Source organism: Acomys minous, assembly GCF_964271855.1.
Source record: "Acomys minous genome assembly, chromosome: 8".
NCBI lineage: Eukaryota > Metazoa > Chordata > Mammalia > Rodentia > Muridae > Acomys > Acomys minous.
In genome coordinates, this window is record NC_140489.1 from 27,377,298 (window position 1) to 27,393,666 (window position 16,369).

The following is a 16,369-nucleotide window of genomic DNA, read 5'->3' on the forward strand; positions in this document are numbered from 1 at the left end:
CACTCCCATAAAGCAGAGCTGGCAGATGAGAATGAATTTATACAATGTATATTTTCAAGTGAAAGTCAAACTGTCCACCAGTAATTAACTAGAACAGCTAGCACACCCATGGAAGGCGAGACTTACCTTGTATAGACTTCCAACTTACCTGGGATGTATGCAGATTTTTTGGAAGGAAAATTATGTTTGAAAGGTTCTGTTACAATTCTAATTGGCAGTTCCACGGCCTGAGCAATTGCTGTTCAGTCAGTATCTGAAAGACCTTCCTCCCTGCTTTTCCACAGTGCTAGCTCGCAAATGGGTATCTCACCTGCCTCTCTTCATTAGAACAGATGTAATCACTCCTATTCACAGGACAGAGCGAGTTCACTTAATTTCACATTGGATATTAAACACTGTAAATACTCTGAGCTTTTGTGGATCTCTGTGGGCCTTGAGCAGGAAAGCAAGACTAAAGAATAAAACATGCATGCTTTGGGGGTGAATATATTTGTTTCTCATTAATGAAGAATGGGTCAGGGTGACCACAGCAAACAAGGCAGGTGGTTTTTAGTTGGGTTTTCTTCCTTTGATAATGTATCCATGAGGAGAAAACTGTATAACTGAACTGACAATGCCCAGCTAGCATAGTCCTGGACGTGTATTGAAGGTGACATATGTTAGCCATAGTTTTGTATAGATTTTTTTTAACCTTTCACCACTGTATTATGATATAAAAAGCAAACAAGTATGAGGTCAGGAATAATATCCAATATATACCCACCCTACTTACCTCTGAAATGAGTACCAGTGATATTTACTCTAGAAAGCACTGTGTTACAGTTACCATCAGCCCCAGAATAACGTGTGTTAGCATATCTATTGGCTGTAGCTAATCTTTTAAAATGGTAGCTCAGATTGTTTTTCCCGCATAATGCAAACCTTGGAATAAGTCACCTCCTTAATGTAGTGCCTATGTTGCTTCTCAGGTGTTTATTGATTATCAGTACCATTTTTATCAAAATGTCCACCAGTCCAAAAAAAGTGGACCAGCCGGGTTGCCATGGGCATTTACAGATATACATAGTACAACATGCTGTCTTTCCACTGGAGAATAGAACATTGCCATCACTTTTCGTGTCAGCTAGTATCTGCTGCGCCCTCAGCATGACAGGAGGTCAGAGGCACATCCTAGAGGAGTCCTGACTGTTAAAGAGTAGAGGAAAAACCCAGGGGACATGGTTATAGATCTCTGAATTTCTGTACTCCAGTAGAAATAACATAGGTGGGAATTCAGAGAGGGCCACTAAAGTAAGATGAGTTTTTAACCTGGTAATTGAAAGAAAGAAAGAAAGAAAGAAAGAAAGAAAGAAAGAAAGAAAGAAAGAAAGAAAGAAAGAAAGAAAAAGAAAAAATGATGACAGTAAAGAGTGGCAGTCAAGAGCTTGTGTTTTACAGCGTGCCTCTGCCTCTGAGTCATTGGGTTACGTCAGGCAGCTCAGTTAACTTGGCTGTGCCCATCTTCTTATGTGTGATACTAAATCATAGAACCGTCTCCCTGAAGTGTTCAGTTTCGAGTAGACTAGCCCAGAAGAGAGAATTATTTACTAGCAGCTTACTATCCTCATATGCGCATGTGTCATGGCCAGTCTGCATTTAACATTATTTCCCATGGTGTGCTTTCCATGTCCTTAAATCTAATCAGATTTCTATAGATTCATTGAATAAATATTGAATGGATGATGACATATTAGTATACAACACTGCTGGGTGCTAGATAGTTAGATAAGCCGCTTCTGTATCACGGCTATATTCTTGCCTTCACTATCAGAATCATGGAAAAACATTAAATGTCTCCTTACAGTGAAATATTGAAAACTTGTTAAAGGAAATGTTAGTGTGTCAACATGTAATAAGAATACTAGTCCTTGTTTCTTGTAGGTAGGACTGATGAAAATGAAGGAGAGTAAATAGATTGAAAGTAGATAGGCTGAGCCAGCATGAAAGGACTATGTGAGTAGGGTCACTAAAGCCAGTGTTTGAATGATCTTTAAGAGTCATCTAGGGAAGTTTGGGATCTGGAGGAAGTTTAGTTGCTGGGGATGCTGTGGTAGAAGGGCACACTCCCAGGTTTTGGGGATGTTATTTGTATCTTGATTGTATCTGACTATAAAGTTGAAAATAACTGGGACCAAGTTAAGATTGAATGCAAGAAGGCCATTCCACTTGGGATTTGGGAGAATCCTGCCAAGAGATAGTGGTATCATGCATTAGGTCACAGCCAGTATGAAGAAGGGAGGGGCATCTTACTATACTGTTATGATTTGCAGAGGAAGAAAGGAAATTGGGAAGGAAGAAAGGAAGGAAATAGAGAAAGAAAATAAGAAAGAAAAATGGGTTAGCTTTTAGAAAGTAAAAATTTATTAAGAAAAGCCCTTGGATTGCATGCTGAGGCCACGACATGAGTATTTATGTTTATTAATGTCAGAAAGTGAGTATTTAGTTCCTGGTGTGTTGAAGTGCCCAGGGATGGGGTGTGTTTATGTGGTGATCCTGAGTCTACAAACCAGAAGGCCCTTGGAGTGGGCATGTAGAATTAGATGGCACGGGCTCTGTTGTCCACAGCATTTGGGCGACCTAACAGTCACAGGAATATGGATAATGAGAAAAAAAAAATGAAAGCCTAGGCAAGATTATAGGGAATACCACTATTTACATCACAGATAAATACAAAAGCCTTGAGGTAGCCAAGGCGTAAAGTGAAAAACTCCAAGAGAATAAAGTATCCTGAAGCTTAGTGTCTGTATTTTGTTCATATTAAGGGGAAAATAGATAAGAGACCAGAATAAATATTTATTATATCTATGAATCTTTTTAGTTCTGTGTTTGGCCTTAGAACTAAAATACACTATCCCCGTAATCCTGCCATGTCTATGATATAACTCTCATGTATTTCATTTTCTAAGAATCTACTGCTGTGCACATAGTAGGTTCTTGGTCAGGCTCTGTATATTGAACAGATAAATACCACTCGTTCACCTCCGCAGGCACTGACAAACTACACTCACCATGTCACTTTCCATTTAAAAGCTTTGACAAGGACTTACAGTCCCACCCCACCCCCTTCCACTGATTCCTCTTTTTCTCTATCTGCCTCTTTCTTCCTCTCTTCCCCCCTCCCAATCTCTGTCCCTTTCTACTCATGTTCTGCCCTCCATTCTCCTTTAATGCACTGGGTGAGGGTCAGTAAGTGTCAAGTGTGTGAAGAGGTAGCAGGAAAGGGTGAAATGGCAGGAGGAGAATGTTATCAGTCTTCCAACGAATCGGAGACAATGGAGGTAACTCTGACAGCTGGCTGGTTACAATGCAGTTGGTAATTACCAAAGTTCTTCGTTAGGGCATCACATCAACTAGCTCCTTTTTTTTTCTTCCTGGTGCAGTAGCACAGTACTATTTGCACGTGGGTTTGAGATACACTGAAGGAAACAAATCTCTTTAATCTTGCTAATAGATAGAAACTGTTCAATAGACACAAGGGAATCTATTTTCCCTTAATTTACTAAACTGTATTAATTTACTAAAATAGCTAGCTTGCTTTTCATTTATTCAAGTACCAACGTATAGGGCTCATTTCTCATTGACTTCAAGTTCTTCCTTTATGTTCCTCTGTAAACCCCCACAGTGCAAAAAGTACACTTAAGAAAAGCATCACAAGGCTCTGTCCAGAAAATGCCACATAACCCATGTAACAGCCAGCGATGTTGATGGTGTGTCCCAGTATGGGGAAGGTGGAGGCAAGTGGGTTCCTATCTGCCTAGCCAGTATGCCTACTCAGTGAGTTCCAAATAAGTGAGATGTTCTGTATCAATCAATAAATAATAAGTTAAAAGTAAAAAGAGGGTAGCTTCTGAGGAACTTCACTTGTTTTGTCCTCTGACCTGCACTCATGCACCTGCGTACACATGTGGAGACACACACTCACACAAATCACATCTCAGTTTGCTTTGTGAGAGTCACTAAGCAAAGGAACCACCAACTCTTAGTCCCTTCCTCTTTTGTTCATCTGCAGTCAGCTTTCTCTCCATTTTATTTGGAATGATTAAACGCTTAGTTGAATGCAAATTTTCTCTTCTTTTTGAGGTGACATTACAAATCTTATGAATTAGGGACACGGACAGGTCTACCTTCTGCAAGCTAGACTTAGGATGTGAACTATGAAATGCTTGTTCCCTGGCAGGTTCTCACTGAGTTTGAGGTGCATGTGCTCACTATATGTCTGATGCATGACAGACATAGGAGCTTTTGCTAGGAGAATAGCGTTAAAGAACCCGGAGGAGGTGTTTGCCCTCGTGGAAGCTACCTGCCCTCTTGCCCCCTGCTTTCCTTCACTCCTCTTCCTTCCTCTTCTTTATCCCTCTTCCCCACTTCTCTCTCCTATTCCTCCAGCTCTTTCCTTTGCTCTTCTGTGTGGTCCATGAGCAGCCAGTACTTTAAGTTCATTATTGGGCAGAACATGCTGAAGGAAAGCAGGTGTCTGGCTATCCGAAATAAGTTAAGAAGCAGAAAACAGGAACAAGGATAAGGTTGATTGTGGACCTGTATATGAGTGTCGGTTCCACCATCATAGAGAGTAGAAGTGTTTAGTAAGGCCATCTATAACCCAAATGTTGCCACAGGTATTTCATGACAAATTATTTACTACCATTGAAGTTTAACTTGGAAATGAGAGCTAACTCCTTTGTTCAAGATGGGGGAGTTTTTATTGTTGAAGTAAATCTTAGATGATATTTTTCAGAGCTATTCCCTGAAGGATATTAAGTAATAATAACATTCGCCTTCTCAGGTGACCTATAACAACATTTAATTTCTGTTTTAATTGGCTTCTAAAAAATAGTTTTTCATCTTCTGTCTGAAGAATTTGATGATGATGATTGGTTTTACAACTATTTTAGAGTTGGAAGGTTGTTAGCTTTTGATTCTGTCACCTCCACGGTACTTAGGCAAACCATTTACAATGAAGATAATGTTTCTATAGCCATTACTTTATGCTGGCTACTTATGAGCATCCTATGGCAGTACAAAGTGTTAAGAGAAAAGAATAGAATAAGGAATGAATTTCCTTTTTTTAAACTAACCTGAAAAATCTTAATCTAGAGGGTTTTATAATAGAAAATACCAATAAAGAGTTGGCAGTAACTAGGCAAAAAACAACAACAACAAACAAACAAACAAAAAACAACAACAAAAAACAAAAACAAACAAAGAAAGAAACAAACAAAAAACAACCCACCATGAATAAATGCCCTGGCAGAAGCTAACAGGATAATGCATTCATATCTTAGCAGACCCAGGAGATGGCCAGTCCTACTGCTAAACAACCATGGCAGAAACTGGACTTGTGACAGTCCGATGTGCTCCTTTCCAGGGTTCTCCTGTCAATTATGTCCAGCAGGCTGTAGAGTAACAAAAGCTTGTGCTTTCTCTCAGTGTGCAAATGAAGGGGTGGGGCTGCTGCTAAGAAGCTCTTCAAAGTTCTTTTCAAAAGGCTGTAATGGTGAAGTGGATTCAGTCCTCTCAGGCTGATGAATTGGAGCAATTCATGCCCCAGAAATACTCATTTTCTTGGGAGCAGTGAAGGGTATTTTTGGAATTCTCAGTCTAAAAAAAATGACAAATTGGAATTAACTGTTTAAGGTTTCCTTAAGCTGGAAGGGCATGTGACAGCCTCTCTTCTCATAGGATGACTCTTGAGAGTTGATGACATTCCTGTCAACCTAGAAACCAGAATGTGTAACATCACACATGGGCATGTGCAGCCTTCCCAGGATGCATCCTGTAGAATGCAGGCCAATGATGGTGTGTCTGTTTGTTTTAAGTAAGGAGTGTAGGGGTGGGGTGCTCTAAGCAACACCATCAGCAAAAATAAGCATGCATGATTATGGGGAAGGGGTAGGCCATCCTTTGCCATTTTGAAAGCAAGACGATTAATAGCTCATTAAAATCAGTTTTCCTGAGAGGCGAAGAGAGTTACTAAGTCTCACTTTCGGTCTGAGGTCTCAGCAGAGATGAACATTAGCAGCATGTCTTTGGGTGAAGCAGAGTCCCAGCTCATTAGATTTGCGCACTTTGATTTACTACATCAGGAGGCCTCCTGAAAACAGGGAAGCAGGCTCAGTAAAGTGCATCTCACCTGGTATTTTAGTGATCATTAAATTTTATCACTCTATTTTACCTGAAACTTGCAACTTAATTTTAATTCCAATTTATGACTGAATAAAAATTGAAAATAGAATACCCCAAGAGAAGTCTTCTGTTACCTAATATACAGAGGTTGATTGACTAAGCTGTTTCTTTTTAGAGTAAAAGAAATATAAAAGCGTGCCGGGCTTTGTTTATTTACCAGTATGAAAAGCACAAGTCCATGGGACTCAGCAGTTTTCTGAGTCCAGGCAATATGAAAGCATCCTGAAAGAGAGACACTATTTGGAAACATTTGCAAAGCAGAAGACAAAGCATAGTCTTTAAAGGCCCCAATTTCACTCTGTAACAGACACTTTCCTGAAATACTTTCAGCCAGCGTCTTTTTCAGACTTTATAAATTGCTCTCACAAGAGCAACTTATGCATCTGCATGCACCCTCTCTCCCTGGCAGCAGACATCACAGAGGCATTCTGTGACCCACTCCTTGAGATGGCACACTCAGAGCCCACTCTGGGCTCCAGGGGCTCAGGGATTGACGTACATTGCAGCTTGTGTTTTCTTCAGAAAAACAAGAACTGTTGCCCGCTCATCATGGTGTTAAATGGTGTAGAGCTTGTGGGGAAAGTCTGCCAGGCTCCAGAGCCAACAGCCTCCATACACCTAGGGCATCCCCACTTGCATTGCTGGAGTTAAGTGACCATTTTAGTGTTGTGCCCGTTAAGAGTTTACTACTTGGGCATTTCATTTGACAGCCCTAAACAGGCCTAAGATGTGGGAAGGCAGCCATGTTAGTCTGTTCTGTCTTTCCCCTTCTGGTAACAATGATTGTAAAAAACAGTATTTTAAGTAATGACCACCATGAGCAGACACAACTTGGAAACCAACACTGCACTAATACCTTTCTGGTTGAAACAAATTTCCATTGACCTGTGAGACGATTCTCTGTAGACGTGAATTGGATATTGCTAAAAGAAACTGTAGTTGGTTCTCGCCCTTCCTGGTCTCCGACTGAGTTTATAGAAGGTGAAGAAATACTTCAGTGTTCATGTGAAAGTCATACCCCACTCTCCACTCAACTGTGGAGAATGTTCTGTCCATGTCCCCTGGAGGGGGAGACCTAGTGGCACTCAGAGGAAGGATAGCAGGTTACCAAGAAGAGACTTGATACCCTATGAGCATATACAGGGGGAAGGAAATCCCCCTCAGGAACAGTCATAAGGGAGGGGAATAAGGGGAAAATGGGAGGGAGGGAAGAATGGGAGGATACAAGGGATGGGATAACCATTGAGATGTAACAAGAATAAATTAATAAAAATTAAAAAAAAAAGAAATACTTCAGTGGACTTCTGAAAGATTCCAAGGGTGGGATCTTGAAAACTCACTGTGTTTAAGTCTCACAAACCTTTCTGTGGCCTTCCTAATTCCTATCAATATTGGGCCACATCAACTTGAGCATAATGGCTCCTGTTTGTAAGATAGAGGGTTGCCCTCAGGGTCAGCCTAGACTGTAGAGTGTGACTTCATTCAAAAACAGAACCAACTGCAGGAACAACAAAAAGGCTGTGTTAAGTCATCCCAGAGTGATAGTCTGTGCAGCAGGTGGGTAGGGACTCTGAATTGATCACTACAGAGCAGGTTTTTATTTCATACACTGCTGATGTTTGTAAGTCTGTGCCATTTAGCCATCACACAGTCCTGTAAGGTAGATACTGCTGTTCTTTTGCTAGATGAAGACACTAAAAGTTGTATAGACAGTAAAATTCTACCTGGCTCCTATGGACTGCACTTAGCATATCACAAGAGCTAAGGAACATGGAGGTTCGAACAACTACCACCACCACCTCTGGTTCTTGGGTTCTCTTTTTTCTTCTTCATATCATTCTTTCATTCTTATGAGAATGACTGATTGACAGACAGGAGAGATTTAGTGTGGCTAAATTATTGGCATCTTCTTTTGTCAAAATAGAAGAAAATAGGAAATTTTGTGGGTTTTTTAATTACATTAATTTTTTTAAAATTTTTTTTATCATATTAAAGAATCCGGGCAACACTAACAACTTAACATTAATGAAGCATCTTGTTGACTTTCTTTAACTTTAGAAGAACTCATTAGCCCTTAGATACTAAGTTTATGCACATTCAATGCCGAGGGCAGTATCAGATACATTTGGCTACTAATAGGCGAGCAAGATTTCAGTTCTTGGTTCCAGATGCTGAAAATCCAGAAACCTCAAACACTTCTAGGAAGGAGAAAGGATCAGTTTTCTTTTTTCAGTTCTGCACCTTTTCTTTGTGCTTATTCATCATGTTTTAAATAAACAGACTGAGGAAAGTTGTTATTAAAACCCTCCTCAGGCTTCTTCAATTTCAGCCTTAAACCAAGTTCAAAATATTCTGGCAAAAATTAAATGCACCATTCAAACATTTCCATAAATTTTAAATTGTGTAAAAGGTGATAAAACTAAAATGAGCTGGAAAAATGGCTAATAAGCATTTCCTCAGATCATAATCCATGATTGTTTTCAGTTTTTTAAAATTAGCTGCAATGAACTCTTGTTTTCCAGCATCTGTACTACATCTGTTTCTGGATTTAAATGTCATGTAATGTCTTAATATCTCTGTACTCACTCATGAAGGGAGATAGAAGGCACTGCCTCCGTGCTACCTTCTACCATTTTTACTCATTCTTATTGAATAGTTGGCCTTTTTAGCAGAGAGCCAATACATTTTCCACAAGTAGAGGCCGTCTCGGAGCTGTGTGCTCCCTGATAATGAAGAGCATTCTGCAGCCTGCATCTCAGAGATCTGGGATGTCCGCACACAGCAGTGTCCTGTGACTGCGTGGTGCCTCAGCTCCTGTGTTTAGGATGCCTACTTTATCCTTCCAGTGTTCTCCCAGTGTGTTTGAACCCATGTGTTAGAGCTTGCCTGTTGTTGGAACCTACTTAAAAACACATACAGCAAAAATACATTCCTTTTCTGATGTAGTGAAATAAGTATACAAATGTACAAGTCATAGTTTTTATCTGAACATTAAATTTTACTGTGATAAGTGTGTTTCTTGTTGCACTGCCATCTGACAGCTTTTAAAGGTAAGGCTCAGGAGTGCCCTCCTGGCATAAGGAATTTTAAGGAGGAGGTCTCAGAAGAGTTTTTCAATGGATCTCTAAACAGATACACAAAGTAGCCATGATAACTAATAAGTGTTTACTACCTTTTTGCTCACAAAACCTCATCATCAGCGCGCTGCATTTCCATGGCTTCATTTCCTAGGACTGTTAAGACAGGATTTCAAGAATGAGAATAGTAGGCCTTGGGAGGCTGACACAGGAGGATTGCAAGTTCAAGGCCAGCCTGACCTACATAGCAAGAGAAGTAAAGATGACACAAAGAAGAAAAAGGGGGGATGGCGGGAGGAGAGGGGGTGAATTAGATTCATTTGGCGTAGACCTGCATTACAGACAAAGCTCCACGATGTAAACATGATGTTCTCACTGTTATTCATTTTTAATGAAATTAATAGTAATCTGCTCTTGGGAATGTGGGGGGAATATTAAAATTAAGAACATATGTTAAAGGTAGCTAATACAAGTTTTGACATCTAAACTTTGAAAAACCCGGTGTTGATATTTGATGCAGGCAACTGAAAGATGTCGGAGTAGAGAGTACGGTGAGGACACTGTGTCTCTTCTGCTCTCAAACCTTGGAATTCAGGAAAATCTTCCTGATCTCCTGACCTTTGCATTGCTACCCACTCCTCTCTTCCCTAGACTTTCAGTGGCTTTCTCCGGTCCATCCTTTAAGCTCCCTCTCAGATCCTGCCTCTTGTTAGGACTGAACCTGCCCAACCTCTGCACAGGAACCTCTGCTCATATCGCAGCACGATCCCTGGCTACCTTCTCTATTTATAGCTTTGTTTTCATTTGAATAGAGAGCTCTGTAAAGATAGACAGACTTTATCTTCCTTATTGATGTTATGTCTGACATAGTGCCTATCTTAATAAATGGTGAAGGAATTAAGTACATAAATTAGTGGAAACAAAGGAAGGGGAAAGAGAGGAACCAAGGCATTGGAAGAAAATAAAAAACAAAAATTCCTGAAAGAAATAAACAATAGCACGAAGAATAGTTTGTAGCCCGAGCATTGGTATTTATTGCATACCGAACTTCTATAGAGTTTTTTAAAGCTGGATAAAAATCATATGGCATTCCTTTTCTCTCCTCTTTCTTCTCTCCTGCCCCTGCCCACCGTGTTTGTGTGTGTGTGTGTGTGTGTGTGTGTGTGTGTGTGTGTGTGTGTGTGTGTGTGGTTTTTCAAGACAGGGCTTCTCTGTGTAGCCTTGGCTGTCTTGAATTCTCTTTATAGTCAAGGCTGTCCTTGAATTATCAGAGATCTGCCTGTCTCTGCCTCTCCGAGTACTGGGATTACAGGTATACTCAGCTCAGAAAGTAATTCTCAACAGACATCAAAGTTTTTCAGTAGCCACCATGCTTTGTTGAAAGGTCCAGATTCAGTTGTGCATTTAGAATCTGGACCTATGCTCATGCTGTGCATTGCATCATGGAAAATGGCATAGACAAGGCATAAGTATTCACCAGGCTGTGCTCCAATAAAGCTTTGCTTCTGAACACTGAAATTTTGATTTCATACAATTTCACATAGTATTATTCATCTTTGGTTTTGTTCAGCTGAATAAAAATATAATGCCCATTACAGTGCATGGTCCTATGAAAACAGGTAGCTGCCTGAATCTGGCCACTCCCCTGGCTCCCCACTAGCTTCAAGATAATCTTATGGAAAAAAATGTTTGACCTTTGTAAGATGAACCAGCACAGGGAAATTGGGAATAAGTCTTTCACTTCCACACAGGATAAGATTTCTGTTGGTAGAATTTGGAGTAATTTGGCAGAGGGAGGGAAGGTCTAATGTCATATGATCAGACCTCTGTGGTATACTGTCACTCAGCATCCTGGATGTTGCATTATCCGTGGTATATTTGAGAGTCTGGGTAGCACTCATGGTAGCTGAGACTGCTCGGGGTGGCTCCTGGAAAGACAGAATTCTATTTATTCCATCTCTTTTTAGACCTGGGGACTGAATATCCATTTCTTTCAGTACAGCGTTGTGAAATCAAGGCAGCTTGGGTGCATTAACCTAAATCCCTGTGTTCTTTATCATCCTGGAAGGGACAGTGTTTGAGATTTCAAGTGATGATTTCTCTAGACTTTGTGGTTTTTAGTTGGATAAGGACTTATCTGGGGAACCATTTTATAGCACTACATGGTTTCATTTTCTCTAAATGTAGAAATTTTAAATATTAGTTGGAAATTATGGTCTGTATTTGTGTTATTTTTATCACTATACTATTTTGAGCACTCCCAATAACTTTAAGATAAGCAAGCTCTCCAACTCTTTCATAACTCACATCTCTCTTAAACAGCCGAATCTGCTCTTTAAACTTCCACCTTGGGAAGAGGCTAGTCAGTCTTCAGTGAAAACTCAGAATGCCGCTCAATCTGAAGATAAAGCAGTTAAGTATTTCATAGATAGGAATCTTTAGGATATTTAAAAATTGAATAGCTGAAAAATGCATCTGCTTTATTTTAGGACATACAGGATAATCCAGCCTTCAGGTATGCTTCCTACAGGGACATGTAAACAAGTTACTTGTTTTTTTCCTCTGTATCATTAGATGTTTATAAAAACAAAAAAACAACAAAAAAAAAAAAAAAGAAAAGAAAAAGAAAAAAATAGCTTCTACAAGGCCAGGTAATCTGAGGTTTATTTTGTATCCTTTATCCACCTGTCTGTGTGTATTACAGATTAATAATAGTGTCTTAATTAAAGCCAAACCAAATAGGAAGAAGAAAATGTAACACAAAGTCAGCCAAATAGTTTGTTTTAAACTTTCCAGCTTGAGACTTGATATTCCTCAGCTGCATCCCCTCTGGCATGTAACACTGAGAAGTAGCTACACACAGGAACACATGGGTAGAGTGTAAAATGGAAAAGTGTGCATGTGTCTGATGTGTCCCCTGCAGAGGGTTGCATACATGACCGTGTGTAAATTAGGGTGTGGATCATTGGAATGGCACATGACGAAGCCACTGAATCACAAAGATGGACTGTGTGGTTGTGCCATTTAAGACTCAACTGTGTGACACACAGGGCAGACAATGACTGACTCAGTCCTCGGGAGGGAGGGGTGTGGTTAAAGTGCCCTGTGTTTGTATGGGGTTCCTTGTGATCGTTTTCTTCTGAGAAGCCCAGATGTGTGCCCTTGAGGGAAGCAAAGCAGATGGCATACTCAGGGCTTTCCTTGGGCTGTTCGGAGGTCGTCAGGTGCATAGCCCTTTTCTGCTGAAAATACAAGTCAACCCTGTTAATCCCTACACATTCTCCATAACACAGGCCTGCTCGTAAGCCATGATGTAATCACCACTGCAGTATGACCTGCTCGGGCTTTGGGGTATTTTTGCAAATGTTGACTAACCTTATAGCTAGAGACCTGTAAGGTTAGTCACACATTTGCAGAAATCCTCCAAAGACTGAGCAGGACATACCTGTAAATCCTTGGGAAAAAAAAAAAAAGATACGTTGTTTTCTGAGTTGCTGCCTTTCTTTCTCTACTACCCAACTGCTATTCTTGCATGTCTCTTTGGGAGTAGTCAATCTTAAAAATCGTATCAGCGGTCATTTGCATTGCCACAGTCACTGCCACAGGCTTTATCTTATGTGCTGATAATTTTTACTTTGCTGTAGCCCAGATGCCACACACTGAAAAAATGAGTTTGTTTCCTGCTAGTAGCCATCTCAATGTGGAATTGGGCATTCCCAGGAGAAAGACAATTCCTTCTTCCATCTTCATTATTTCTTTAAGGTACATTTGTAGACACACACCTTCATACCCCATTACATTGTATCGAAAAGGAGAAGGAATCTTGAAATTATCCTTCACTTTAAAAGATAAAATTCTTTGCTTTTTGCTTTTGAAATAAGTGAAGGTACCTAACTTTAATATTAGTTTTATAGAGTTAAGAAGACGAATTTATAACATCTTGAAGCAAAACCCCTTGCCCCCCTTTTAGGCTGTATTTTCCAGTCTCAAATCTAGAGAGAAATCTAAAAAGCTTCATTCATCCACCTCATTTGCATACCCCAGTTCACAAACCATCACTCAGGCCCTTAGGCATTTCCCTTAACTGTAGGTACAAAACTGTACCCTGCCCTTCTGACAGTACAATGTCACCTTCTCCTGAACAGCCAGCTGACCTGTTAGGACTAGCAATGACCTCTCAACAAGCAAAAGCACGAACAGAAGTGCTCGTGTGAGATGGTAGCAGAAGGCGGACCCAGCAACAGCTGCAGGCCCACAGGTCTCTGTCTTCACAACAGTAATACCCAAGAGAATATACTGGAAAAGCAGAGGAGACACTTTGAGCCGGCTTTTAAAGCCTATGATTGTCTCTGTGCCTCTGACACTTGCCACATCAGGCTTGATGACGAGGAGTATTATTAGACACTGTCTGTACCAGGACTGGACATGGCCTTTTACACTTGCTTTTCTTTGTAAGTCTGCTTGGTGCTTTAGTGACAGCATTTTAAGATAAAGCCTTCATTGTGCTATTGTGGCGTTTTTCTCATTTATTTCATTAGTTCTGATTTGTTATTTCAGACCCTAAAGTAGGCTAATTTGAAAGAAGAAAAGTAATGTAAGTAGTTGATGAAATAACAAATAACACACATATTATCTACAGAGATGGGGCAACGATAATCTCTTATTGCCCACTGCTAGGTAAATTGGACAGTGGATGGTTGGCACACCGGTGCAAACTTCTCTAATACCATGCATTCTCAGCCTTTTGAGAGTCTAGGGTAACTTTGACTATTGAAAGGGAACATGCAGTCTCTGGTGTAGATCATAATAGCACAATAGCACATGGTATATTCAGAACCAATTTATGCTGTATTATAAACAGATTCTTTTATGTTGCTGTATTGAGATTGTGTTTTTTAACCTTCACTTTATTTCAGTTTATTTGAAATCCCTCTAGGAAACACCTTGATGGTAATAGTCAATAAAAGCTTTGTTCTTCCTTTCTTGTATTCATCTTGACATTTGGGGAATAATGTGTTTGAAGTTACTTCTACCTTTTTTTAGTTATTAAACTATGGCTAACAAACTGTTAACTGCAACTGCTTGCTACGAGGAAATAATCCAGAAGCAAAAGTGTATATAGTACTTGCATTTAGTTTCATACAAATATCCTTTATTAAAGGGATAGTAGGTTCAGTATGATTCTGCACTAGAGAGAGTTGATGTTGGACCTGTTGAGATGGCTCAGTTAGGAAAGTGCCTGCTGTGCAAGCCTGAGGACCTGATTCCTATACCCACTTACTAAATTGGAAATTTTGGTACGTGAGTGTAAGCAGAGCGATGGGGAGCTGGAGAGTGGAGGATCCTTTGCCAGCTAGTTAATTTAGCCAAATAATTGAGGTCCAGATTCAATGAGAGACCCCATCTCAAAAAAAAAAATGAGGTAGAGAGTGATTGAGCACCCAACACCGACTCCTGGCCTCCTCATGCACACACAGACATGCATACAGCACTTCTTGGTAGTGGTAGTGATCTTTGGGGTGAAACTCAATAGGCCGTGTACTTTTAGTGAGATGGTGTCCTCACTGCGGGATTTCCTTTTTGAAAACTATATAGCCATCATGATCATCTGCTCCAAAGAGGATTACCAGTTTCTTTTACATGTAAAGCTTTGACTTGGAAAAGACAGATTCGTCTTATGTTTTGTATACCAGTGTTGTTTCTCTCGTATGTTCATGATACATTTAAGCCCTTCTCTGAAATTGTGTGAGTGTGATGAGGGCAGTGGAGTTCTTCAGCTGTATCTTCTGATGGCCAAAGAATTCTTATTATTTTAGTCTGTAAGCTTCCAATTTATCCCCTAAATGTGATAGCTAATTCTATGTGTCTAATTGATTGGTTCAGCTGACTCACGAGAACTGTTAGTGATCCGCCATTCAGATGCCACTGATCCAGTTCATGCTCATTCCCAGCCTGGCGACAGCCCCTTCCCAGCTGCAGTGATGTTAATGAATTTGCCTCGCTCATTCCTGAATGCTAACGCACACTCCACTGTGACCATTGGTAAATGAATATTTATGGTTCACGGCAGGGTACTCACCTCAATCAAAAAAGCTAAAATATGGTTTAACAGTATGCGTGCTGTAAGCTTCCTCCCACATATAGCTCTGTCAGCACGGCCTGTCAAACTCAGAATAAGTTAGAGTACACTGCCTCGCTGCAGTCTTTTCACTAGATAGTGTGAGGCAGCCACCTGTGCGTATAGCTGTTGGCCCTGCACAACAAGCTAGTCACTGTGCACTCCCTCTGTGGCAGTCCTGGAAATATTAAAATCCTCGTTTGTTGATACTGTAGATGGTTCTTACATTTTGCCTTTTAATTAAAGAATGCTAGAAAATGGATTACCTAATGTCATAAAACCAATGATAACTTGTAGATTTTGTCCTCCCCACACTTTGTTCAACATATTTGAATGAAATTTCTCATTTGATTTCTTTCTGATATTATCATTGTTTAACCTAAATTTTCCTCAGAAATTTATTTTTTTGCCTCTGCATTAGTTTTAGTTTTTTTTCTTTCCTCCTCATTACTGGTGTTCGGTCTTTTATAAAGGAAAAATTGATTTGCTCAATCCAGTAACATCTGTATACTATTCCTACATCTTATTTTAGATGTTTTTATATTTTATATGGAGGTTATTAGGTAGTTTTTGGAGAGTCTGACATTTTCTTAAAAGCCCATAGAAAATTATGTGTAACTATGTTGTATACAGAATGTATTTTCCTGAGAATATGCATTTTTATCAGGCACTCAAATCTATGACTGTACAGACAAATCTATCCCCAAAAGTAGTTTGGTTACCATGACAGTGTCATCATTACTATGCAGGTGGCCTTCCCTCTCTGAGTCTCCAGTCTTTAACTACCCCTTTTAATATTACTGTGCTTTTGAAGGTTTAGACTTAGAAGTGATGGTTTTAAAGGGTGTTGAGACTACAGGTGGAGCTTGAAGTTAAAATCTATAGAAACAAAATCTGACAATTCAAGGAGGGGAAAAACAAACAAAGAAACTTCATCACTGAAGCGTTTGGT

General features: G+C 39.9%; 1 protein-coding gene across 4 annotated transcripts in view; it reads left to right on the plus strand.

Annotated features, from left to right (window-relative positions):
- Nucleotides 1-16,369, plus strand: part of CEP128 (centrosomal protein 128) — a 361,366-nt gene that overhangs the window by 285,783 nt on the left and 59,214 nt on the right. For 2 of the 4 annotated variants that reach the window (XM_084791446.1, XM_084791447.1), the window contains exon 22: nucleotides 11,622-11,711. The exons of 1 other annotated variant lie outside the window; for it this stretch is intronic. In XM_084791446.1, the coding sequence (XP_084647572.1) occupies nucleotides 11,622-11,711 (90 nt within the window). Of the gene's footprint in view, nucleotides 1-11,621; nucleotides 11,712-11,788; nucleotides 11,815-16,369 lie in introns of all 4 variants that reach the window. One more of the 4 variants, XR_014780873.1, reaches the window with a different exon arrangement.